The following is a 27,253-nucleotide window of genomic DNA, read 5'->3' as shown; positions in this document are numbered from 1 at the left end:
CTCATTCTGAGCATCAACTTTCTAGTATCATTTACCAAGTAATGGGTTACCAAATAAGTCATTTATATGCTGATTATCTTCTATGATTTATGTCTAACAATAAAGAACATCTATTTTTAATCCTTTTTGCCACGAGAACCTCTTCACTTTGTTTTTCTTTCCATCAGAGATCTCATACTTTGATGGATGATGGCTACCAATTATATCTATTCATAATTCATCCACTTTTGCTATTTTAATTCAAAGCTTATTACAGAAATTTGTCTTCTATATCTCAAACAGCAATTATCAGTAATAAAAGGATATCTTAGCTTACTTGTTTAATACTGTTTAATAAGATGATAATACAAGTGAGCCTATGGAATCTCATTATAGGTAAGTATCAGGGAATTACACTATATTATATGAATTCATTTAACAAATATAATGTGTATGCCTAGTATTTGATAGGCAAATATCAGACATGAAGAATATTTTGGTAGAAAGTATGCAGTTCCTACTATCATGAACCTTCTATTCTACTCTAATCTAGAATTTAGATTTAACCAAGTCAAAATTATAATAAATTTAACCTTAGCAACTAAATTTAAAATTAGTTCATTTATTTATGGGAGATAATTACATTTTATTCAACTGTCTAGTTTCATTTAGATAAATTACATTAAAGATATAAATATTATAATTATTAACCACATGAAGACACTCTTGTAACTATCATTGTTCAGTATACGGAAAATAAAGTAAGTGCCATAGACCTCAAAAATGATAAATTTTAGTTTTGTTAATCACTTAGCCAATCAATTATCATTATTAGATAATTAAAGAATTAACTGCCTGTGAGGTCATTATTATAATTCCTCTCACGGAAAATAAAGAGAACTAGGAAGCAATATCTAAGAGAAATTGAATAACTTACTGATCCCAGAAAATGTCTTTTCCTCCTTCCCTTGGGACACCCCTGACTGCAGATCTATTTCCCTGGCCCTACAAAAATCACAGTTTTGAAATTGAGGAAGAAAAAAATAATTTTATTCTCATTTCTCAAAAATGAAAATGCTAGAGGTAACATAGTAAAGAGTACATTAAAACAAATCAGTTCTGGCTAACGTATTACAATTTACTGATTCTAAAAAGAATATTCAGTGAAAGTATGCCTGTCTATGTCTGAGAACTAATCTTCACCTCAAAATCCTTTCCAATAAACAAGTCTTCAAATAGCCCTACTAAGTTGAACTCGGAGATCCTCACTGTGCTTCTCAGGGAGGACTAATCAGAAAGAAAATCAAATGCTGATAGGAAGGCTAATAATCCAAAGCTAACTAGGACAGTTTTATCTTTTAAAAAATGCAAAAATGTATATGTTTTGTGTTTCCTTGACTTCTATATCTTAAGAGAGAAGAGACAAATTTCAGTTCATTTGACATGGAATAACATGAATTCATGGAAAAAGATACAAAGTGAAGGTTCAAGGGAAGAAAAGGTTCAGTGTATTTGATGAGGACACCAAAGGGAGAGAGAATAATGCCTCTTAACACTTTGATTCTAATACTAACTTTTTCTTTTTGATAAAAAATGTTAATAAGTCTTCATGATGACCTATCTGCTCTTCATTTTTCAAATCAGAGAACTAAATTTTCTCAAATTTATACATCAGTTTCTTAGAGAAATCCCCCCTCCAACAATAACTCCCATCTAACAATACAGTTCTCTAAACCCCATTTGTTTTCCTGTCTTCTATGTACTGCTTATGTATTATTGAGAAAATTTAAATTCTTCACACTGTCATCCAGATGTTGATATCAATACTACAAATTAAGCCAACTTAGAGTCAAATGTTTGTTCTTACAAACAATTTTAAACAAGTATGTTCATTTAACTGTTTCATTTGTAGTAACGTTATACTTAAATAAATATAGTTTTGATAATACCAAGGTTATTCAATCAATAAACATTCTAGTGTTTCAAAGCTTTCTTAGGAGCCAGGAAATTATAACTCCTCTTCAGAAGAATTAAAGAAAACTCTTAAAAATTTCTATAGCATTTTAAAAACTACCAATATATTATAACTTATGTTAAATAGTGAAAGCATATCATATGTTTTAAACATTAATATGTTTTAAACATTAATAATTTTCCAGGCACAAGGAAAAATTCACTAACTTCTTGCTTATGATAAAAATACAAACACGTTCTTAAGTTCTTCAGAGTAATTCTATTGCCTTTCAGAAATACACAATTAGAAATAAAATCTGTGAAGAGATAATTCATTGTACCACTGTCTTCCCGTTGCTCATTGATTTGCTTGTTCAAGCACCAGTAACATCTCCATTGTGAGACTTGTTGTTAGTGTTTTTGGCATATCGAATGCACCACAGTTAACTTGCCAAGTACTGCCATGTGGGCGGGATACTCTTGGTAGCTTGCTGGGCAGTCCGAGAGGGACAGAGCAATTGAACCCGGGTCGGCCATGTGCAAGGCAAATGCCATACCCACTGTGCTATCGCTCCAGCCCAAAGAAAAAAATAATCTATTAAAATGACTCACAAAGTAAAGTCTCTGAACCCTTAAATGCTACCATTAAAAATAAATCCATTTATCTGGCAAAATTATTGTTTGTATGGGTTTCCCCCTCACAGGGTGGGGAGAGGGAGGATGGGAACACACCAATTCTTAGCCAAAGCTGGTTCAATGGTAGTGTACAAGGATGCAGTGCCATATGGTGAGGTGCCAAGGATTTCCTGGACAAACTCAGCAATGCTCAGTGGCCTCCCGGGTAGTACCCAGCAATGCCCAAGGGACTATGTGGTGCCAGGGAGCCCCTCACCTCACTGGAGTCAGTCACAGACAAGGCACACACCTTAGGCCCTCAACTACCTCTAGGCCTCCAACCAAATTTAGGCATCATTTCGGTTCGCTCCTCAGCAACATCAGCTCTGTTAATCATTCTTGCATCTGTTAATATTGTGATATGGTAGTCCCCAGGCAGGATTTTTAATTTTCATAGCAATTTTGTCAAGAGATAAATGTTAGGGAAGTATGGATGCTCCAAGAAGAGATGAAAACTTTCTGGCATGTTCTATAGCATATTCCAAAGTGGCAGCACAGCACAGAGGAACATGGACCTCGGATCTGGGGCATAACAAGTAAAGACTGACCTTTGCAACCTCTCACTAATAATATCATTAGTAACATTCACTGTCACTGTCATCCCGTTGCTCATTGATTTGCTCGTTCAAGCACCAGTAACGTCTCCATTGTGAGACTTGTTGTTACTGTTTTTGGCAAGTTGAATACACCACAGGTAGCTTGCCAGGCTCTCCGAGAGGGATGGAGGAATCAAACCCAGATCAGCCACATGTAAGGCAAATGCCTACCGCTGTGCTATCACTCCAGCCCTAGTAATATTACAATATTATTATTTCAAGTATTATAAATTATATTTATCATCTTATTTAAGGCTCTCAAATACCTGTGAATGGTTGTTTGACCCACTCTCTGGGTCAAAGTGGACTGACACACGATTTTCTGAGATTTTTCAAAATCTGGCCCCACTCACATCATCCCTTAGGGCCAAGCAGTGAGGAAAGCCCAACACAGCCTACAATCTGCTCCTCTAAGCAGTATAGACCCCCAACACTACTTCATATTATCAAGATAAAAACTTCCTACAGGGTTGCCCTCAGAGATGTCAGAGCATTAACATATTTGATCCATTAATCAGGTCATTTAATTCCACTTAATCCAATTCAATTAAGTTATGGGGAAATTTCGCTGACATTTTCCAAGGTTACTCAGCTGGTTGACAACTGAGTGGTCTTATCTTCAAACTTGGACCTTCTTCACTCTGAGGCTCTCCCTAGCTTCTTCTGAGTAAAAATTCATCCCTCCTTTTTTGGTAAAAGCATGCAAAATATTTGTACTGACCATACATTTTGCCCCTATTCAGTAATTGCCTATCAGCTCTCCTAATTAGAATTAAACTTCCTGAATAGAAGAATACTGCATGATCTCATTCAGCTGTGGAATGTAGAGAGACAAAACAAAGGAATAGAGAGCATCAAGCAATAACAAATCCTTGATTTTATCTGACAAAATTTATTAAGGAACAAAGGGGCAGGGATGAGAGAAATGAAAATCAGACAGAGGTGACATATGGACAGTGGTGAAGGGTCATGGCATTTTGGTGTCAACAGTGTGCAATAACTCAGTATGTCAATACTATAGACTTAAACACTAGTGTAACCATATTACCTAAACTATGCTTTTTTTTAATTAAGCAGACGAAGCTAAACAAAGTGGTTTTTTTTCATTAGTTTTAGATCTCTATTGCCAAAAATATCAGAAACAATAAATATTTGCTCAAAGAATTGAAGAACAACAAAAATCTGTGGCTAAATATTTTGTCTAAGACATGCAAGTCAAACCATATCTGTGCTTTTATCCTAACTGTATATTATACCTAACCACCAGGGAGGTCTTCAACTAATACCTAACCAGTAATTTCTCTTATCAGTGTATCACTGTCATCACGTTGTTCACCGAGTTCATCGATTCGCTCGAGCAGGCACCAGTAACATCTCCATTGTGAGACTTGTTGGTACTGTTTTGGGCATATTGAATATGCCACTGGTAGCTTGCTAGGCTCTACTGTGCGGGCAGGATACTCTTGGTAGCTTAGCGGGCTCTCCGAGAGGGACAGAGGAACCGAACCCCGGTTGTCCGCATGCAAGGCAACCTGCTGTGCTATAGCTCCAAAGCAAGTATTACACTCATTTACAAATGATTTTTTGTTATGGGACCACATCTGGCATTGTTCAGCGATGACTCCTGGCTCTGTGCTTGGGGATCATTACTGACAGGCTTGGGGGACCATATGGAATGCTGGAGATCAAACCCTGGTCAGTTGGTGCAAGGCAGCACCCTACCCACTGTATGGTCACTCTACTTCCATACAAATGAATCTTGTAAAATCAAAGAAATTACATAAATTAGAAGAGTCATTGTATGAATAGCATTGTATAAAATGCACTATAATAGTGAAGTATATGTGCAGAGAGATGCAACTCTACATTAGATAAAAATACCTATTAACAGAAACATTAGAGAAATTGTGGTAAAGACAAAAATGGGTTTAATAAGGGGCTGGAGCAATAGCATAGTGGGTAGGGCATTTGCCTTGCATGCGACCAACCCAGGTTCGAATCCCAGCATCCCATATGGTCCCCTGAGCACCACCAGTAGTAATTCCTGAGTGAAGAGCCAGGAGTAACCCCTGTGCAACGCTGGGCATGACCCAAAAAGCAAAAAAAAATGGGTTTAATAAGTGTTCTACAAATGTTTATTACACTTCTCAGAGAATTTTATACAAAATTATGCAATTCAACTTTCCATGAAAGATATACTTTAATCGCCATTTTCCAAATTTACCAGCATTTCGACGACCTGTGTTTGATTCCTCTGCCCCTCTCGGAGAGTCTGGCAAGCTACCGAGAGTATCGCGCCCACATGGCAGAGCCTGGCATGCTACCCGTGGTGTACTGGATATGCCAAAAACAGTAACAATAAGTCTCACAATAAGAGATATTACTGGTGCCCACTGGAACAAATCGACGAGCAACGGGATGACAGTGACAGTGACCAGCATTTCGCCACAGGAAACCCTAATACACTTTTTTTGTTGTTAATATTAAGCAATTCAGGGGCTGGAGTGATAGCACAGTGGGTAGGGCATTTGCCTTACACGCGGCTGACCCAGGTTTGAATCCCAGCATCCCATATGGTCTCCTGAGCACCTCAAGGGATAATTCCTGAGTGCAGAACCAGGAGTAACCCCTGTGCATCACTGGGTGTGACCCATAAAGAAAAAAAAACAGAAACAAAAACATTAAGCAATTCATGGGATTAGTACTCCATAGGAAGAAGGAAGAGCATGATATGCAGTTACCATTCTATATCACTGCATTCAACTGAACCCAGTGCACTGACTGCTGCACAAATAACTCTTTTAACACAACCAGAAAAGATTTATTGTTCAGCCCCAGAGAAAGGCTTACACTTGAAAGATTATGCTCCCATAATATGGATTTTTAAATATCAAATCCAGAAAGCTAAAATCACTGCAGCTCTGGAATTGCACACTACTTGTAACTGTGCCTGAATGAAGCCAAGACCTTGAATAATGGGTGATACATCCAAACAAAAGACTCCTGGAACAGGACATGGGAGAAAGCAGAAAAACTTAGAACTAGCAAAGAGAAGAATCCATAAGGTACATTGAAGACAAAGTCGGCAAAACCCTCCACGACATTGAAGCTAATGGTATCTTCAAAGATAACACACCATTGACCAAACAAGTGGAAACAGAGATAAACAAATGAGACTATATTAAACTAAGAAGCTTCTGCACCGCAAAAGATACAGTGATCAAAATACAAAGACAATCTAGGAATGGGAAAGAATATTCACCCAATACCCATCTGATAAGGGGTTGATATCAAGGATATACAAGGCAAGGATTGGGATTTGCAAGAAGAAGACATCCAACTTCATCAAAAAATGGGGTGATGAAATGAACAGAAACTTTCTCAAGGAAGAAATATGAATTGCAAAATGGCACATGAAAAACTGCTCTTCATCACTAATCATCAGAGAGATGCAGATCAAAACAACTATGAGATACCACCTCACACCGCAGAGACTGGTACACATCCAAAAGAACAAAAGCAACCACTGTGGGCATGGATGTGGGGAGAAAGGGACTCTCCTACATTGCTGGTAGGAATGTCAACTGGTTCAGCCCTTTTGGAAAACAGTGTGGACGCTTCTCAAAAAAACTAGAAATTGAGCTCCCATTTGACCCAGCAACCACTCCTGGGAATATATCCCGGAGAGGCAAAACAGTATAGTCAAAATGAGATCTGCATTTTTATGTTCATTGCAGCACTGTTTACAATAGCCAGAATCTGGAAAAAAACGGAGTGCCCAAAAACAGATGACTGGTTAAAGAATCTTTGGTACATCTACATAGTGGAATACTATGCAGCTGTTAGAAAAGATGAAGTCATGACCTTTGCATATAAATAGATCAACATGGAAAGTATCATGCTAAGTGAAATGAGTCAAAGAGAGAAAGACAGACATAGAAAGATTGCACTCATCTTCGGAATATAAAGTAACAGAATGGGAGACTAGCACCCAAGAATAGTAGAGATAAGTACCAAAAGGTTGGCTCCACAGCTTGGAAGCTGGCCTCACACGCTGGAGGAAAAGGCAGCTCAGATAGAGAAGGGAACACCAGGTAAAGTGTGGTTCGAGGACCCGCTGGGGATGGGAGATACCCGCTGAAAGTGGACTATGGATCAAACACAATGGCCACTCAATACCTCTATTGCAAACCACAACACTCAAAAGAAAAGAGAGAACAAAAGGGAATGCCCTCCCACAGACTCGGGATAGGGTGGGGGGCATGGGATGGGGGGATGGGAGGGATTCTGGGATCTTCGGTGGTGGACAATGAGCTCTAGTGGAGGGATGGGTACTCGAGCATTGTATGACTGAAACACAAGCACGAAAAATTGTAAGTCTGTAACTGTACCTCATGGTGATTCAATAATAAAATAAATAAATAATTTTATTAAAAAAAAAAGAGAAGAGATATGAGGTCATCTCAGTAGTCCTCCCAGAACATAACTGTCTAAGGGACTGGAGAGATTCCACACCCTGAGCAGGTAGTAGGACAATGAGGAAAAGTGTCAGTAACTAGAGGAAACTCCACAACAGTTTCACACTCACAGACAACTCAGGACTCTAGTACAACTAAGATGATACCAACTCTCTGTAAGTTCACTCAGCAGTGAGTCCCTAGAGGGGCAACATTAGCTTCAACTACAATTAGCAATTGACATTCTATTTGTCTGCCATTCTATTTATTTGTCTGAGAATTTTCTTGACTGGATAGGCACCAAATAAGTTTGGGAAACTCTGGCTCAAAGGAACTTTACAAATCAGATTTTTTTCATTTTAGTTAAAATATATACTATAGCATGTCTATCAATTTTGAAAAATGAAAAATTACAATTGCTATGTGAAAGTTCCTATGATAACTTTCCTAAGGAAGGCCCTCCTGTATTGCTTCTTTTTAAGAAAGAGAGATCTAGCCAATAACATTTTAAAGAACTGAGGGTAATTCAACTTTTAAGCCAAATTCTGGGTTAGACTTCACTTAAATACATTAGGACCCAGGGAAATTGTGTCCCACATAACCACTGCCCTAAGTACCCTTCACTTACTTGAATTTGTCATGTTCTATTTTACTTTGTTTGAAACAAGGTCCAACTTTTGGACCTCATTTAAAATGCCTGCTGAGAGTAATTTCTGTGATGTTATCCTTCTATCCAAGGTCTTGACACTACTCTGGCCTGGCTTGCAAGGATTCTAAGACACAACACTCTTGTCTTCTTTCAGAACAAGATGCTGCAATTACTGTCCCAACCCCATGCCTTCTCCACTGCTGGATCACTGCTATCTTTCACCCTTGAAACACTATGCTTCTAAAATGGCACTTTAAAGACATCAACAAGCAACGTGAATTTTACCTCCCCTACTTGTAGTCCTGGGTAGTAGTCCTCTTCCAGGTTGCCTTCTTTAAGTGGCAATCTAACCCCATGGGTAGGAGACAGACTCTGGAATTAGCAAATCAGCCCTGGACTCCCAGGCCTGCCACGTACCAGCTATTAAGACTGATGGTAATTTACTTCACCACTTTAATGCTGCTTTTCTCATCACTATAGTGTAAATAGCACTCACAGTAGCAATCTGAGAGAATTATAAGATTGTTATAATAGGAGAGTGATGCAAAACTAGAAACACAATGCTAAGCACAAAATCAGTACATGAAAAATAGTAGCTAGTGTTAGGAATAAAAATATAAGCTACTTAAGAAATATTGGGCTATCACTACAACTGCCTTCAGCAGTACTTTAGTGACTAATAATAGTGTGGTAAACTCCATGTTCAATGTTGAGTTAACTGAGCATCTGTGTTACCTAGATCTATTATATTTCATGTGAATTCTAAAGTGCCTTGCTTTTGCCACAAAGAAAGGGTCACAGAGACCAGACTAAGCAGCTTTCAGGGATGTAAGTATATCATGAAAAGTATTTGCAAATTCCTATTTTAGACAAAGTGACAAAAAAAAAAATATTGCCTGCCATCACTCTTCTTGTCTCACATTGGGATGCAATGTTTACTAGGTTATACACTATAGATGCAAAGATACTCAACAAAATCTTGACAAATCAAACTCAATGATACATTTAAGAGATTGTACACCCTTATCAAGTGAGATTTATCCTGGGAATGCAAGGATGGTTAAATATACATAATTCAATTGAAGTGACAGACCACAGTAATAAAATGATAAAAAACCATGTGTAGAGCAAACAGGAAAAATGCAGGGAAGGTATTCAATAAAATCCAATATCCATTTATAATTTTTAAATTTAAAAAATGGAGATAGAAGAAACTTCCCTCAATACAGTAAGGGTCAAATATAAGAATAAAATCATAAAATCATAATAGCAAAATCCTGAATTCATTTCATCTAAGATTAGGCAAAAGAAAATAATTCCCATTCTCACCACAATATTACTTAGTATTGGAAATATACCTGCCATAGAATTTAGGCAAGAAAGATAAACTAAAGGGATTTGAACTAAAGGAAAGTCAAACTATATACATATATATGTATATATGCAAATAACATATTGCAAATAGAAAGCCCTAAAAATTTCACCAAAGTTCTCCTAGAAATTAGTAAGTCTATATACATTAAGGTGCCAGACAATAAAATCCATATACAGAAATTCATTGCAAACAATGAGATAAAAGAGAAATTTTTGAAATTCCATTCACAGTTGTGCCCTTCAAAACCAAATGGTTGCTGGGAACCAAGTTTGCAGAGGTAAAAGATGTATACAAATAACACCAGTAATCACTATTAAAGGAAACAAAAGATGGACCTGAGAGTTAGTGAAAGGACCACAGCACTTGCTTAGCACATACCCAGTCTTGGTTGGAGCCCTGGAACTGCATATGGTCCTTCAGTCACCACTAGGAGTGATCCTTGAACTCAAATCCAGGAGTAATCCCTGAGCTTGGTTTGACCCAAAATCACCACCAAATTTTTTTTAATAAATTTATTTATTTTTAATTAATGAATCACCTTGAGGGTACAGTTACGGATTTATACACATCTGTGCTTATGCTTCCCCCATACAAAGTTCGGGAACCCATCCCTTCACCAGTGCCCATACTCCACCACCAGTAAACCCAGCATCCCTCCCATCCTCCCCAATCCCATCTCCCCCCACCCCACCCTGTCACTGTGGCAGGGCATTCCCTTCTGTTCTCTCCCTCTAATTAGCTATTGTGGTTTGCAATAAAGGTGTTGAGTGGCCACTGTGCTCAGTCTCTAGCCCTCATTCAGCCCGCAACTCCCTTCTCCCACATGGCCTTCGACTACATTATAGTTGGTGATCCCTTCTCTGAGTTGCCCTTTCCCCAGAATGTGAGGCCAGCCTCCTAGCCATGGAGTCAACCTCCTGGTAGTTGTTTCTACAATTCTTGGGTGTTAGTCTCCCACTCTGTTATTCTATATGTCATAGATGAGTGCAATCTTTCTATGTCTGTCTCTCTCTTTCTGACTCATTTCACTTAGCATGAAACTTTTCATGCCGATCCACTTAAATAAAAAATTTGTGACCTCCTTTTTTCTAACAGCTGCATAGTATTCCATTGTATAGATGTACCAAAGTTTCCTCAACCAGTCATCCGTTCTAGGGCATTCGGGTTTTTTCCAGATTCTGGCTATTGTAAACAGTGCTGCGATCACCACCAAATTTTTAATAATTGTGTGATTGTAACCCAAATATGAAAGCTTCTACCTATCTCACAGTAATTCAATACAATTTTAAAAAAATAAAATAAAATAAAAATTTGAAGAAAACACAAGGAAGTACCAACACATTCCTTGTTTATGGACTTGAAGAAGTAACATTGTTAAAATGACAATCCTATTTAAAGTCTATTCTGAGTCAACTCAGTTCCCTGCAAAATTCTCCTGGCAGTCTTTTGTTACATGAAACAAATTCTGATAGTTGTACATAAAGTGATAAAATTCCCCAAATTGCCAAAGAAATCCTGAGGAAAGCCAAAATGGGCTGAGGGGTTTCTTTCCCTGACTTTAAATTTTAGAGTAAAATTATCAAAACTGCATGGTACGGGAACAAAGTGAGACTGTCTGACCATAAAGCAGAACTGAGAGTTCAGAGGTAAACTCTCATATATTATGAGAGGTAATCTGTGACAAAGGAGCTAGGTACATGAAGTGGAGCAAGGAAAAGTCTCTTCAATAAATCACTTTATCACTGTCATCCCATTGCTCATCAGTTTGCTTGAGCAGATACCAGTAACATCTCCAACTTAGACTTCATGTTACTGTTTTTGACATATTGAATACGCCACAGGTAGCTTGCCAGGCTCTGCCATGCGGGCGAGATACTCTCAGTAGCTTGACGGGCTCTCTGAGAGGGATGGAATCGAACCCGGGTCGGCCGCATGCAAGGCAAACGTCCTACCTGCTGTGCTATGGCTCCAGCCCTTCAATAAATCATGCTGAGGAAAATCACTGATCAGAAGCAAAAAAAATCAAAACAAAACAAAAAAAAAAACGAACCCCTTAACTCACATTATACACAAAAATTTCTTCAGTAGGTTAAAAAATAGACCTTGATATTATATTAGAATTCATAAAAATACTGAGGAAAACATAGGCATAACTCTTTAGATATTGATTTTAGAGGCATCATCAATGATTTAGTGCCATTAACTAAGTAAAAAGAGTCAGGAAATGGAGTAAGCTACTGTATAGTTTAATTTATGTAAATAACTCAAAACTCAACAAAAATAACAATAGTCTGTGAAAAATATGGTCATTTTCAAGAAAGAGGAGAAATTATGTGTAGGCGGGAAGGGTATGGACAGAGAGGGTAATTTTGATGGTATACTCATACTAAAGTTTTGGTGCAGGTGAATGAGACTATACATTTTTAAATTATTATTTTTTCCTGTTTTGTGGCCACACCTGTCAATGCTCATGGGCTACTCCTGGCTCTGCACTCAGGAATTAGTCTTGGCAGTGCTCACCTGACCCTGTGGGATACCAGGGAATAAACTCAGGTTGACCAGGTGCAAGACAAGCACTTTACCCACTGTACTATATTCCAGTCTCTGGCTCATACTCTTTTAAAGATGTAAAACTTTCTACTAAAGTTTGGTTTGTGGACAACACCCAGAAGTATTGAGGTTTGATTCCCGACTCTGCTCAGGGATCACTCCTGGCAGGGCTCAGGGGATCATGTACAGTGATGGGTATGGAACCAGGGTGGCCATGTGCAAGCTAATCACCTTACCTCCTGTACTATCTCTTGGATCTATGTCCCTGGGAAATTTTAGAGTACTACAAATCAATATGAAAGCAGTAAATTTATTTATTTAAAAGCAAAAATGTGAGCACTGAATATGGAGAAAGTATGCCTTTTCTCTACTGCATATCAGTGCTACATGTGTTAACATTTTCTAAATCTCTTTATGTGCTAAGATGATGGGGTTATGGTTTAATCAGGAAAATTTAATGCTCAAAAAATCAACACATACTGCATTCTTTGCCTCTTACGGGGTCCGGCAGGCCCGAGCAATCCACCGCAGAATTCGGAATGGCAACTCTCCACCTGGATCCACTGCTATCACATTCCGTATATTCAAAGTGGTAATCTTTCTGAAAATAATCATAAAACAAGTCTTTATTAGAACCAATCTTAATGGGACCACTGTGTTTTCTCCATCACTCCCAAACCTGCCTGCAAATCTGATTCAAAATATATTCTCTTGTTGATTCCTTCTTGCCCCACACCAAGCAATTTATTAATCAAAAAAGTATCATGAATATCAATTCATTGAACGGGTATTGAACAGTATATAATGAGGAATCCTGTGAAAAACTAAGGCACGCCGACGGGCATGTGCACTAGCGGGCTCTCCAGGCGGCTGTCTCACCACCCGCCGTTTGTTGCTCTGGAACCGCTGTGTATGGGCTGGATTGGGACAGCCATTGGCGAAGGACAGGCGAAGGAAGGAGGACCAAGCTGGTTGCTGATTAGTTACCATTTATTCAATCTTTCATCTTTCTCATCTCCCACACTCCCAGCTCCATCCTCTCTCTGGATCAACTGCGCCCTCTGCTTCTCTCCTCTCTCCTCCTACTTGTTTCTCCCACCTTGCCCTCTAGGCTACACCCAGCCAGGTAGCAAAATTAACATAGGAAAGCCCTTCCTGAGGGCAGGGCATTCCAAAGCCCTTCCAGACTCTTAAGGGTTTTTTTTTCCTTTCCTTAGTCCAAACACTTATTAACATCTTAATACTAGTTATTTTTGTATGGACATAGCAAGAGATACATTGAGGCTTGCAAGGCAGCTCTCCTGGAAACATCTTGCCACAGACTCAGACCACAGCACTCAGGCCAGATTAATCATTTAGCAGGGTCCAAATCTAGTTATCACTGTTTGGATCATGACAACATTTGTCCATGATCAAGCTCTTAACGTATAGTTAAGCATTAGGCACTTTGGCCAGGCCCATCTCGATGCCAGGGTAGCACACAACTCACCACTTGCCCTGGGTCCGTCTCGTCCCTCATCGGGACCCTGCTTTTGGGGGTGCTAGGAAGTAAGGGCAGCTGAGGCTTAGGTCAAGAGAACAGATGCCCAGGAGGAAAATATCATGTAGAGTCAAATGACTCTCAGGTTACAAAAAAGCATAGCATTTGCTACAGTCTTTCTGAGTCCATACAAAGAGGACATTGCTCTGAATAAACAATGCAAAGGACTCAAGGAGAAGAGAAAAACATTATTTACAAGTCAACAGAACACTAAGAAAGAAGCTACAAATAAACAAAGAGGAATAGGAGCACTGTAATGGGAGTAACCCAATAAACCTAAACTACCTGAGGCTATGTTATCCTACAGAATGGGACAATTAAGGTTGGTTTAGTAACTGATCACCATAGTCCCATCCAGCCTAAAAGGCAGTAACAACTCTTCCCAATTTCTTTTGCACTTTTAAAACTCTAAATCATTGACAGATGTGATTCTAAACAAAACAATACTAGAATAGTGAATACAGTGACCATCCTCCCTTTTTAAGTACAAATTAAAAGAACCATTCCCACTGATCTAATTCTCACTCTATTTAAAATTTGTTAATCATCTAAATACCAGAAAAAGACTACCATGGGTTTTGTTTTTTATTGAGTCACTATGAGATACAGTTACAAAGCTGACCATGGTCCAGTTTCAATCAGTGTTCCAACACTCATTCCTCCACTAGTATACATTTCACACCACCAATGTTCCCAGTTTCCCTCCTGCCACCCTCCCCACAGCCCGTCTCTATGGCAGGCACTTCTCTCCTTCTTTCTCTCCCTCTCTCCCTCCATTCCTCTCTCCCCCTCCCTCTATCTCCCTCTCCCATTGGGGCATTATAGTTTGCAATATATAATGGTACTGAGTGGTTATCATGTTTGTTCCTGCGTGCTTACCTGTTTTCAGCACGCAGTTCTTATCCAGAGTGATCATTTTCAACTATCTTTGTCATGGTGATCCCTTCTCTATCCCAAGTGCCTTCTCCTCCAGCATTTGAGGTAGGCTTCCAACCATGGACCAATGTTTCTACTGTCCTTGGATACTGGTCTCATATTATGTTATGCATATATATGTGTGTGTATACATACATATATATGTGTATCTCACAAATGAGCCCAATCATTCTATGTCTACCCCACTCCTTCTGACTCATTTCACTCTACATTGCTAATCAGCAGGGAGATGCAAATCAAAACAACAATGAGAGATTATCTCACACCACAGAAACTGGCACACATCAAAAAGAACAAGAGCAACCCATGTTGGTGTGGATGTGGGGAGAAATAGACAATTCTTTATTGTTGGTGGGAATGCTGACTGGTGAAGACTATTATGTTTTCAGTCAACTCTTTCAGGTTCAGAATACACCCACCATAGCAGACTGCTATAAATTATGAACTGCTAAAATAAGCAATATTTTTTACAAGTGACAAAATAATATCAACCTGCTTGTCTCAAGATTTTGGTGTCTTTGAAATTTTCATAGTGTTCTCCATTAGTCAGTGCACACTACACACATGAGATTCTTAAAACTGAGAAGAGCAAGGACAGAATACCGTTAGAGCACGTTAAGAATGACAGAAATTATGCCAAATATAAAATACTTTTTTTCAACATCAAATTTATTCTGTTCAATATCTTGAATGTTACTATTCTGTTTCACCATGCTTTGCTTCCCTTAGTATATCAGTGGCAGGACAAAGCAGAAAAGTCAAGTCAGCTCAACATATGTAAATCAAGTGTGAGAATTAGGGAGGCATCAGTATGCATAAGGATATATGTGGTTGTGTGTTTTTCTGTGTGTTTGTGAGTATATATAGAAAGAACAATACCCAAGAGACAGTTCCAGACTACTTTTGGTCCCAGCAACTGCTTGCAGCTGTGTCTCTAGACTGTGAACTAAGCCATAGCCCCACACAAGCCGAGGAGGGGAAAGATCCTTCTTTCTAGGTTTTTCTTCCCTTTTCGGGGAGTAGGGGCATGGCGTCTGCCATATTATGAGGACTATTAAGCAGGTACAAACTTGGTGGCGCAGGAAGGAGAAAAAAAAAGACTTATGAACTTGAAACAGTGGGACAAGTGGGCAGACTTGGGCCGGGGGTGATACCAGCGCACGCTATGCCAAAATTCGACCCGAGTGGCCACACTTTTGTGCGGCCGCTCTGCTGCTGATCGACCAAAATCAGGAGGCCAGCTAGACTACTTTTGGTCCCAGCAACTGCTTGCAGCCATGTCTCTAGACTGTGAACTAAGCCATTGCCCCATGCTGCCCCAGGAAGGGAAATGATGTAATTTCTAACATAAATCTCCCTGGACCTAATTACTAAAATACTAAAATACAGAAATCCTATTGTGGCCGCGCAACTTCATATCTCGTCATTCTCAGCAATGGAAAACTAATTATCAAATGCTTCCTTGTCAGTAGGGCTGTTTTTTTTGGGGGGGAAACTCCAACAACAATGGTGAGTTCTGTTTTGAAATATGGAATGTAATCAAGGTAAAGTGAAATGAAGTGAAATTTATCAGCTACACAGGCGGTGGTGGGGGTTGGGAGGTATACTGGGGTTTTTAGTGGTGGAATATGGACACTGGTGAAGGGACGTGTGTTCGAGCATTGTATAACTGAGACATAAGCCTGAGAACTTTGTAACTTTCCACATGGTGATTCATAAAATAAATAATTTTAAAATAAAAAAATAAAGAATAAAAAAAGAGACAGTTCCTGTAATCAAGAGGAACTATATTTTAATTGACAATCTAGTCCTCCATATATAATCTATATGATAACTGGTCAAGTCAGTTTACCTTTTGAGGCATCCACATTTCCATCAGGAAATAGCTTCTTATTTACATAGTTATAGAAATTGGGATGATACATGTGAAATGTTAAGGATGTTGCATTACACTTATTACTTGATTGATGGCAGAATTATTATCTTTATTAATGAAATGGATGTGAGGGGATAATACAGAGTAAGGGGCAAGTGGTAATATAGCAAAGTAGGTGCTGATTAAGTCTATTTCTCTGCTTCAATCTGCATATATATGATGAAATGATAGGGGATCACAAATTGGAGAGAGTAGAATTATCAGGTTGAAAGCTAATGTTGTTAAACAAACTCTCTTAAAAAAAAAGTATATCCTTCAGGAAATCATTCCTAAATTCGATTTTCTGATCATTTTTACTTGACATTAAATTATCTGACAAGATCCTGGGTTTCAGCAATGCTTTATTGCCTGTGAAAAGCAAATCTATACTCCTAAAGTATCAGTAAAGCCAGTCAAGTGACAAAGGTCTTCAAGAAGGAAAGATATGAAAGGAGGGGGAAAAAAGAAGACTAGAAGAGAGGGAGGGCTGAAAGACAGAGAGGGTAGGGAAGAACACAATGAAAATTGACCAAATGATTATATCCAAATATTAAACATTGGCGCATCACAAATCCCCATAAACAAAAGTAAAAGTCAAACAAACTGGTGAAGAAACACATAGCAAAGTTTAATTAACTTAAAAACAATGGATTTCTAAAAATTGGTTTAGAAAGAGACAAAGAATTAATGGGAAATAAGATCAAAACAATTCAATTAAAGAAGAAATTAACCAAGGAACATACATCAAAGCTAAATTTCACCAATAAAATACAAATAATTCTCATTAAAATGAAAACAGCAAAATGAAAACTTTCTTTAAGAAGTTAAAAAAAATACAGTAAAATGAGTATGCTATATGCTGCCAGTGAAAAAATAAGCTTGCAAAAGTTTTCAAGAGAGAAAGGTCAGTAACTTAGTGGAAAAGGTGGTCATCATATCTCTCAGAAAGCTAAAGGAAACAAATTAATACCTGCATTAAGAAAACCTTTTATTTGCATCACTAAGCTGTTACCTTTAATGTGTATTTATCTCAGTAAATAATCAAAACAATTATGTAGTTTATAATAGGCATACAGTACTACTCCTATTGTTAAACAAAAATTCTGATTTGGATATAAGGGATTTACCCAGAGACACTGAGCTAGTTAGCACTATGGCTGAGAACAGAAGTCAAGCCTTATGCTTATTTACCCGTGTTTTCAGTTCTTATAGAATATCATCACACTTAAAATAGAAGACTGCTGGTTTAAAAATAATAGTGCAAGTTTCTAATGCAAAATCCCGATGTTCACAGAAAACTAAATTCTGGTTATTATAAAGTGTTTATGGTTATCATAAAGTGTTTATGGTTATCATAAAGAGGTCTATATTCAAGCATACAAATAAGAAAACACAGACGAGCAGAATTCCTTTAATACCACTCTATTTCTTCATTAATTTTCAAAGGCTGCTGCAACTATGTATATAAATTACCATATACATAGCCAGCGAAGACAAAAGAAACAAATTCTTTCACAGTTCCTGAGGCAAGAAGTCTAAAGCCAATGTGTCTATCAGCTTCACCCCCTCCAGAGACTCTAGGGGAGAACCCATTCCCCTCTTTCAATTTCTGGTGATTCATTAGTTCATGGATGCATAATTCCAATATCTTGCCTAAGGTCTTATTGCTTCCTCTTCTATTCTCTTAATATCCTCTGTTTGATTCTTATAAGGACACTTAAAATTGCATACAGGGGCCACTTAGATCACAATGCCAATTTCTCCAACACAAAATTCTTATTTGTACCTTCAAAGTCCTTTTTATCCATAAAATATTAATATGTTCCAGGGATTAAGTCTTGCATTTCTTTCTGACAGGAACAAGAATTTTGTGGGAAAAAAATTATTTCTGCCTATCACAGTCTACCTTCTGGCCCCAGAGATTATATCTTCCTCACCATGCAAAATATATTCACCATTCCAACATTCCCTAAACTTTCAACCTACTATAGCAACAATTCAAAGTCCAAAATATCACCTACATCTGATTAACTAAAAACCCAAGATCTAAACACCTAAATTTGGTAAGAGTCACCGCTGGTTATGGTTCATACTGCTCAACATTCCTCTCCATCTGTGTTATCTTGCTTCCCAGATAAAACTGTAGGGCAGTGATAGAGTACCAATTATAGATACTTCAATTTAAAAAAAAAAAAGGATAAAGGCAGAGGAAAGAATAAAAGGAAAGAGAAAAACGCCAATAGTTCCAAGCAATTTCCAAATCCATCAGGGCAAATTCCATTAGGTTCAAAGCATGAGAATAATCCTGTGTTGTTTATGACTCCAAGTCCTGGACCATGACTCCACTTTTAGAAGTACTATTATGTTGTTCTTTGTAACTGAAAGTTTTGCAGCTGAGTAATTGGTAGCCCTGTGTCTTTCCTGTAAAATTCTGGAAATCAACTACTTTTCTTCATTTCATCTTTGTCTCTGTCCCAGTCGGCAGTATTTCTGTTGATAAAACATAATCAAACAACTTGTAGGTGTCTACTGTGTATGTCAGTCATAGGTGCTGTCCTAATAAATGGAGGACCCACCCCCGCATTTTACGGGTAATTTTATCTTTATTCCTGGCTTTTACTGAGATGACTGAGGTTATCAATGAATCTTCAGCTTTAAACTACAAAAATTTCATTTCTCAGAATTCTAGAGCCCAAAACTTCAAAGTCAATAGCTCTGAGTTACAGGTTAGGCTATGTTCCCTCTGAAAGTTCCTGGGAGAAGTCATTCCTTGCTTCTTCTAGATTTTGATAGTTTCAAACATTTGTTTGCTTAGAATTTATAATGCCAATTTCAGCCTGTGTGGAAACTCTACGTCTCTTCCCCTCCTCTTCTGACTATATTTAGAAATCAAATGATCTCCCACCTCAAGATCCTTATTCACATCTTCAAATCCCTTCCTATTATATTAAGTAATATTCACAGGTCCTAGGGGTTAGGTTGGGGGAGTCATTGTTATGGCTTCTACAATCACTAAAGACTATAGCTTTAGCCCATCATGAAGTTAAACAACAGCCTCTTGTTGCCAGTTATTTGTATTAGGAAGTCTTTTCTATTTCTACATCCCACTGAGAAGATCATAGCTTTCATGTGTAAAATTCAGGTAGTCAGTTACCATCCTTGTTAAAAATGATGCTGAGAAGTCTGCCATGGATTTCACATGAAGCAGGATCTCTGAATAAAATAAATAAGCTCAGAAAACCTTCCTCCACTGCTGTCTCTGTGGTATTCAGGTTGCCAGTTGAAATGAGCACAGTGATAAGAACACAAAAGAGCACAGTGTGTTTTCTGCACGTACTAGTGGCTGTCACTCACCAAATCATTTTCTTAAGGTTCATCTGTTTCTAGAGGTTAAACTTTGCACTCAAAAGAACCATAGCTTTGATTTCATTATAGAATTACTAGAATTCCAGCAGGAAGCTTTAACATGTTAATTTATAATTTTAAGATATGTAAATATAAACCTACTCCAACCAGATGGCAGTAAAGTGCAGTCAAGCCAGAGGAGTTTTATATTCAATTATTTAATAGGCTATTTAATCTGAATTGGTGACAAGTAATTTTTTAAAAGTCTGTTTCTGAAAGCAATCCTTAATACAGTAGCAGTTGTTTAAAAAAATAGTGTGCTGTGCTAAAATCACTAAAGATACAATATAGGCCCTCCGAAGATTCTTAATAGTATTTAAGATACCAAAGAATTTCAGTACTTATATTTGCAAATTTATATAATGTCCAAAAATTATAGGCAAAAATCCAACTAGAGATTGAACACTTAAATTAATCCTCAGAACTGCAAAATTCCTAAGTATTAATGAGCAATTTAAAAAGAAAAGATAAATTTCCTCCCATAGAAATATAAAAAGCAAGGGCTGGTGAGATGGTACAGGAGGTAAGCATTTGCCTTGTACACAGCCACCACAGATTCAATTCCTGGCACCACATATGGACCCTCAAGCACCTCCAGGAAAGATCCCTGAGCACAAAGCCAGGATTAAGTCCTGAGCACTGCTATGCATGGCCCAAACAAGCAAGGAAATATTGTCAATCATTAAATATTTTATTTATCAATTAGCATATAAACTGTTACTACAAGTTATCAATCCTTTTCATGAAAGAATTCAAAGAATAGTCAAATAGTAAATCAGCGAAATGAAATGAATTCATTCACTAAGAAATGCAGAGCTGATAAATATCCAGAAGTTAATAACCAACTGCAATCTTAAAAAAAAGCAATTTCATTTCTATGGATAAGAATCAGTTGTATTATTCTGTTTTTGATAACTCGAGGCACTGTAAAATAATATGAAGACAACAAAAAGTACAGGTCCTCACTAAAATAATCATTCAGAAAAATAGTACTCCCAAAAATCTTTATCTATTTAACCAGTTTCAAAGTTTTTTCTGACAACTTTTCCTATATTGCATAACTTGACAGTTTATCACCAAGTATATTAAAATGAGTCATAGCACACTCTAAATGAAACATCAGCTTATGAGTAATATTGTCCAAAGCAAAAACTGGAGAATGTGCTCATTCCTACCCCAAAAAACATGACAGAAACCTGGGGCATGATTCTACCCCAAACAAACAAAAAGATTCCCTGAGAAATTTTGAAAATCCAAGAGACCCAAGAAACAATACTAGGAGAAAACAGAACATGAAATTATTCCTGACAACAGAACATTTAAGATTATCCCTCAACAGAAATTATGATGTATATATAAACAGAGACACAATTACAAGTCAAGATATGGATATTAATTCCAAATTAACATAAGCTAAAACTGTGTTATTTTTTATATAAAAGCACAAGATGTCAAGACGACCAAATTTTGAAGACCCACAGTAACCCTGTAAAAGACTATCTGAAAACATTTTAGTCATCTCCTTTAAACTCATTTCAGTGATTCCTCAGTCTTTGGGCTTTATTCATCATTACTAACACCAGTTTTAGGGCCTCCTTCCCCTGGCTCCCTAGTTTTTCAGTAACTTGGTGGTCCCACCAACAAACTGACCCCAGTGCCATCAACAGCCAACATCCAGAGACTATGAAATAAAGTTCGCAGAAGAGAGCTACATAGAACATCCTGACATCACACCAGGGTCTTCACACTAGGCAACTTCACACCAGGCAACATCACATCAGGGCAACTCAGAGTGGGGTGGGTTGAGTTTCTCTCCCTGCCCCATCAGAATCCCAGCAACCAAAAATCTCCAGAACCCAACCACACAGCCATGCTCAAGGCCATTCTCCACAGGCTCAGATGAGCCTCACCTCTGAGGAAATCTGCATAAAAAACAATATGCAGGAACCCATGACTGAGATCTCCAAGCTCAATCAGAACAGGACTGGGCTTCCTCCCCTCAGCTCCCCAGTTTTCCAGTAGCTTGGCAGTCACACCCACAAACTGTCCCCTGGTGCCATATAATTTCAACGGCCAAGATTCAGAGACTATGAAATAAAGCTCCCGGAAGAGAGAAACACAGAACTTCCTGGACCTCTTATACTTTAGCCCACTGATGTACCAAAAGTAGCACACATTTGTTTGGGTTTAACATGCATCCTTGTAATCTCTTATAAAAGGGCTTAAATGACTTCAGGATGAAATACAACAATCTTCACACACATTCCTCTTATAGTGTTGGGAATGTGCATGATGGTGTGTTTGGTGTTTGAATATTAACTGTAATGAACTACTGTGAACAACTTTATAAAAATAAAATAAATTTTAAAAAATAGCCAGTTTTAGCAAGAATGTTGTTAAATCAACTTATTTAGAATTCCTCTGCAACTATCCCTAGTACTTCCTCTGTTGGATTCCCACCAAAGGCCCTAACCCAGAACCTTCCCTCAAATCCCCACTTCTACTTTTTATATTTGGTATTGGACCCAGTTCTTTTCTGAGTCCTTGTTTTCCCTGTTATGGTTGTTTTTGAATAAAAATCTGTTTCACCACTTGTACTACCATCTGGCTCTGGTTATCTGACACCCTAAGCCCAAAAGTTGCACTAGGAAAGCTTTGTGGTTATCATAGAAACTCATGGGGAATTACCTCCCAATTATGATAATAACCACTATGATCTGACTATATATAGGCTAAGAAATGTTTCAAATAGATCTCACTTACAAAAACATGATCTTATGTGTATATTAATTTGTGTGTATATATGTCTTATTTTATATATTGACATTAATTATGTCATCTGTATTTTCCACGTAATGTACAATTTATCATGTTAATATGCATTAACATGTCATTCTTTATTACCTGTCACATTTTTAAAATAAGTACTATGGCTTAAGTGCTATAGAGGGGATATAAAATACATTTACACACAGTTCCTATACTCAATAAACTTATGATTTTGTTGAAGTTGACAGGGCACAAATATACCATATATAATTTTTGAGGGGCTGAGCAATAGCACAGCAGTTGGGCTTTCGCCTTTCACGCGGCCAACCCGTGTTAGATTCCTCCGCCCCTCTCGGAGAGCCCGGCAAGCTACCAAGAGTATTGAGCCCGTGCAGCAGAGCCTGGCAAGCTACCCGTGCATATTGGATATGCCAAAAACAGTAACAATAAGTCTCTCAATGGGAGATGTTACTGGTGCCCACTCAAACAAATCGATGAGCAATGGGATGACAGTGACAGTGATAATTTTTGAGAGTATTTTTAGAAAATTCATCTTAGGTGCCATAATTTACAATGTTGTTAATGGTAGAGTTTCATGCAAAAAGCATTTCAGCATTACACCCTCTACCAGTGTCCATTTCCTTCCACCATCTCCAGGTGTCCACCCCACATATCCTATCCCTCAAAGCCCCCTACAGTTACATGCTTCCTGTAGAAGATCAATTCTCAGTTTCTGTTGCCTTTGAGTGTTCACTGTTTCTTTACTATGTTACTTTACATACCACATATGAGGGAGATCATTCTGTATATGCCCCTCTCCTTCTGACTAACTTCACTCAGTATGATACTCTCAGACCCATCCACGTAGCCACAAAGTGTATAATTTTTCCTTATAAATGAGTGGTATACTATTGTGAATATGTACTTCCATTTCTTTATCAAGTCATCTGTTTTTGACCAGTGGACTGTTTCCAGATTTAGCTATTTTAGTATAGAATTTCATAAGAGAACTTAAAGAGTAAGGAGTCTTCACTGCCACCATAATTTAGTGGGCAAATAAAAACTCTTATCAGGAGAAAAATGACCAATACAATCTTCTTGGCCATCTCCCAAAAAAGTATTTTATCAGATACACTTTAAACCAGACTCTTATCAGATCCTAGATTTTAGCACCCAACTGGTCAGGGAGATATATTATGTACTTTACTATATTTTGATTTTTAGAGTCAAAATTTGAGTGGGTGACAACTGAAATTTTTTGAAGAGAAAGTTCTGAAGTAGATTTATAATCTCCAAATTTATAATTTATAAGTTCCTCAACAGCAATTGTAAATATTCTAGTTCCTTCCTCAATAGCTAGTTTTAGCATGATGAGACCAAGTCTGAAGGAAAAGAATGCCTCAAGATATGCAGTGAAATAGGCTCGTCAAAGTATAGAAAAACTGAGAAAATGAATGAACTAATAAAGAACAAATAAAGTTCCCTGGTCTATTTTACTCGGAGATTTATTTTTTATGCCAGTGACCCATCAACGATAAAATCAACTCTTTGATATTTATTGCCTCTCCTTAAAGTCAGCTGCTTACTAAAGTTAATTAGAAAGACATAGTAAATGGGGTTCAGAGAGTACAGTGAGTAAGGTACTTGCCTTGCATATGCCCACCCCCATTTTGATCCCCAGGTAAATATAGTTTCTCAAACCCCACCAGCAGTAATCCCTGAGCACAAAGCAAAGAGTAAGCCCTAAGCACAGCCTCAAAACTAACTCAACAAATAAAAAAAGAGAGAGTAAATGACTTCAAATTCAAATATAGAATCAAAAGCAAAAGCAATCGAGTCTGGTATGAGAGTGTCTTTGACATCAAAGAAAATGGAGTGCAGACAATCAGAATACACACTGGGAGAAGGGAGAGAAAGAAGCAGATGCAATCCATTTTCTTCATATAAGGTTCCATCTCATTAAGTACTTTTACATGAAATGATGAAAGCAGCACAACCTTGTATTGGGGAGACTGCCACTATTCTGGGAGACAAGCCCTAAAATGTAAGTGCTCAGAAAAACGAAGTGCTTATTTCAAAGATCAAGACAGAAGAGGGAAAAAAGAAGAGCATGAGGATATAGTTTTCTAATAAACAAACGCAATAAAAACAGAGGCAAACCACACTGATTCTACTATGTGGGAAAGTCAAAATCAAGAGAATACTAAATGCAGATACACGTACAACTATAAATAAAAGCTTCTTGACTACACTGTTAGATATCTAGTTACCGTAGCACTGTGAAGAAATATTTATATTGAGTTTTTTGTACAAGGAGTATGAGGTTACCATGGAAACCTAAAGCTAAGTACTATGTATCTGATCTATTCATGGCATACTCCTTTGCTCTGCATCTGGAGATACTATTGCATCTTAGAAATTATTTTGGAAATGTTCGGTTTTTCTTCTTTAAATTATTGGTTAACAACATTATAGTATTTCAGGGATCTATATCTATATCTCTATGAGACTAAATGGGTCAACATAACTGACATAACTACCAAAGTTTGTCTGATGTCACCACCAAAAGAAACTACTCTATTCATTCCTCCCACCTTTTTCTCTTTCCCCTCAAGGAACCAACACAGTTTCCCAGACTAGTCATTTGTCTTGTTTTATTTCTGTGCTGCTATTGAGTCTATGAGTGAAACCGTCTGCTAATTGTCTTTTACTTCCAGACTACTTTGCATAGCATAATCACCTCTATTCCATGCATTTCATCCCAAAAGCAGGGCTTTACTGTTTTTTTCCAAATCGCAGGACTGGACTGGATTCCATGGAGCATATCACAGCCTCTTTATCCATTTACCTATTGATGAGCATTTAGATTGATTTCATGTTTTGGCTCTAGTAAGTATTTCCATATCCTTTGGTAAGCCTAGCAATGGTTTATCAATTTTATTGATTCTTTCAGAGAAATTTCCTTTCAAGGAAATTTCTGTTTTATTAACCATTTATTTCTATTTCATATCTTTGTGTGCTAATTTTTATTGTTTCATTCCTACTACTGATTTTTGGTTCCATTTGTTCCTCCTTTTCTAATTACATCAGATATGAATTTATATTGAGGTTTTTCTTGTTTATGGATGTGAACAAACAAGGCTATAACCTATGCTAAGTGGTTTATTTCTGGCTGAGCATTGCTGGGTGTGACCCAAAAAGCTAAAAAAAAAAGAACAAGTAATCAGTAAATATATACATATATAATTGTTAATTGAATAATGAATGCTCTGAGGGAGTAGTTATATTAAGGGAGTTTTAGAATTACTCTCCATTTCACTTGTATCACTTGTCTTCCCGCTGATCTCAATTTACTGGAGCTTTTTGGGTCACACCCAAAAAGGGGTTGCTCCTGGCTCTGCACTCAGGAATTACTCCTGGTAGTGCTCAGGGGACCATATGGGATGCTGAGAATCGAACCCGGGTCAGCCACATGCAAGGCAAATGCCCTACCCTCTGTGCTATCACTCCAGCCCCAAAAAACGAAATTCTTGAAAATCTGTTTATACAAAATGTAAGGGAAGGAAAGTTTTTATTTCTCTTGGATTTACAATAAGATACATTATAGGACATACCAAAAAAAAAGGCAAAGGATACCAGTGAAGATTAAGGATTAGTATTATTCCATTATCACTTATTAGCACCTCAGTCTAGATTCTCTTAGTAAGACAAAGGACAGAGCTCACAAACATAGGTCAAATAAATGCCACAAAGTATGAAAGACAAGACCTGGAGCTTCAGTCCTGTATGCAAGGAGCAACAAAGACTTGCAAAGTGGATAAAGTGAGAACAACCCAATGGAATAAATGAGAATGGCTGGAAGTCAAGAAGTTCTAACAACACACTTTGCTGATTTCACAATTCCATCTACACAATTTCATCTAGCTAAACTATCAAAATACCTAAACTATCAAACTACCTACAGTGTTCAGATGGAAGACAGAAAAAAACAACTTAAATTCAAAAGATATTTCTCGTCAATGCTGCCACTTGAATTTGAGATTAACTTGTAAAGAGTGTACAGAAATAGCATAGGTGATAAGTGGCTCTGAAATTTTTGACATTCATATCATATTTTTACTTGTAAATTTTGTGAGCTAAATACAAATTATTTAAGAACTTATTTAAATTTTCTGGCACTTAACTGACTAAATAATATCTCAAATCAAAAGATTCAAAGTTTAAATATTAGCATAGTCCTAATAACATATATTGTCATCACCATACTCATAAAAAAACAAGCTGAATATATCAACTCATAGTTGAAAATGAATAGTTGAAACTCTGGACATGAACTGTGTACTGAAAGAAGATAAAGGGACAACATGACAGCCTTTCAGTACCAGTATTACAAACCATAACGCCCAAAAGTAAAAGAGAGAGAAAGAGCGAGAGTGAGAGAAAAGAAAAGTGCC

General features: G+C 37.5%; 1 protein-coding gene across 1 annotated transcript in view; it reads right to left on the bottom strand.

Annotated features, from left to right (window-relative positions):
• Positions 1-27,253, bottom strand: part of ELAPOR2 (endosome-lysosome associated apoptosis and autophagy regulator family member 2) — a 173,074-nt gene that overhangs the window by 84,375 nt on the left and 61,446 nt on the right. Inside the window, exon 2 of the mRNA XM_004602150.2 lies at positions 12,715-12,835. Coding sequence (XP_004602207.2) covers positions 12,715-12,835 — 121 coding nt within the window. The remainder of the gene's footprint in view (positions 1-12,714; positions 12,836-27,253) is intronic.

This window comes from Sorex araneus, chromosome 1 (genome assembly GCF_027595985.1).
Source record: "Sorex araneus isolate mSorAra2 chromosome 1, mSorAra2.pri, whole genome shotgun sequence".
NCBI lineage: Eukaryota > Metazoa > Chordata > Mammalia > Eulipotyphla > Soricidae > Sorex > Sorex araneus.
Note: the sequence above shows the minus strand (reverse complement) of the source record. Positions and strands in the feature narration are given on the sequence as shown.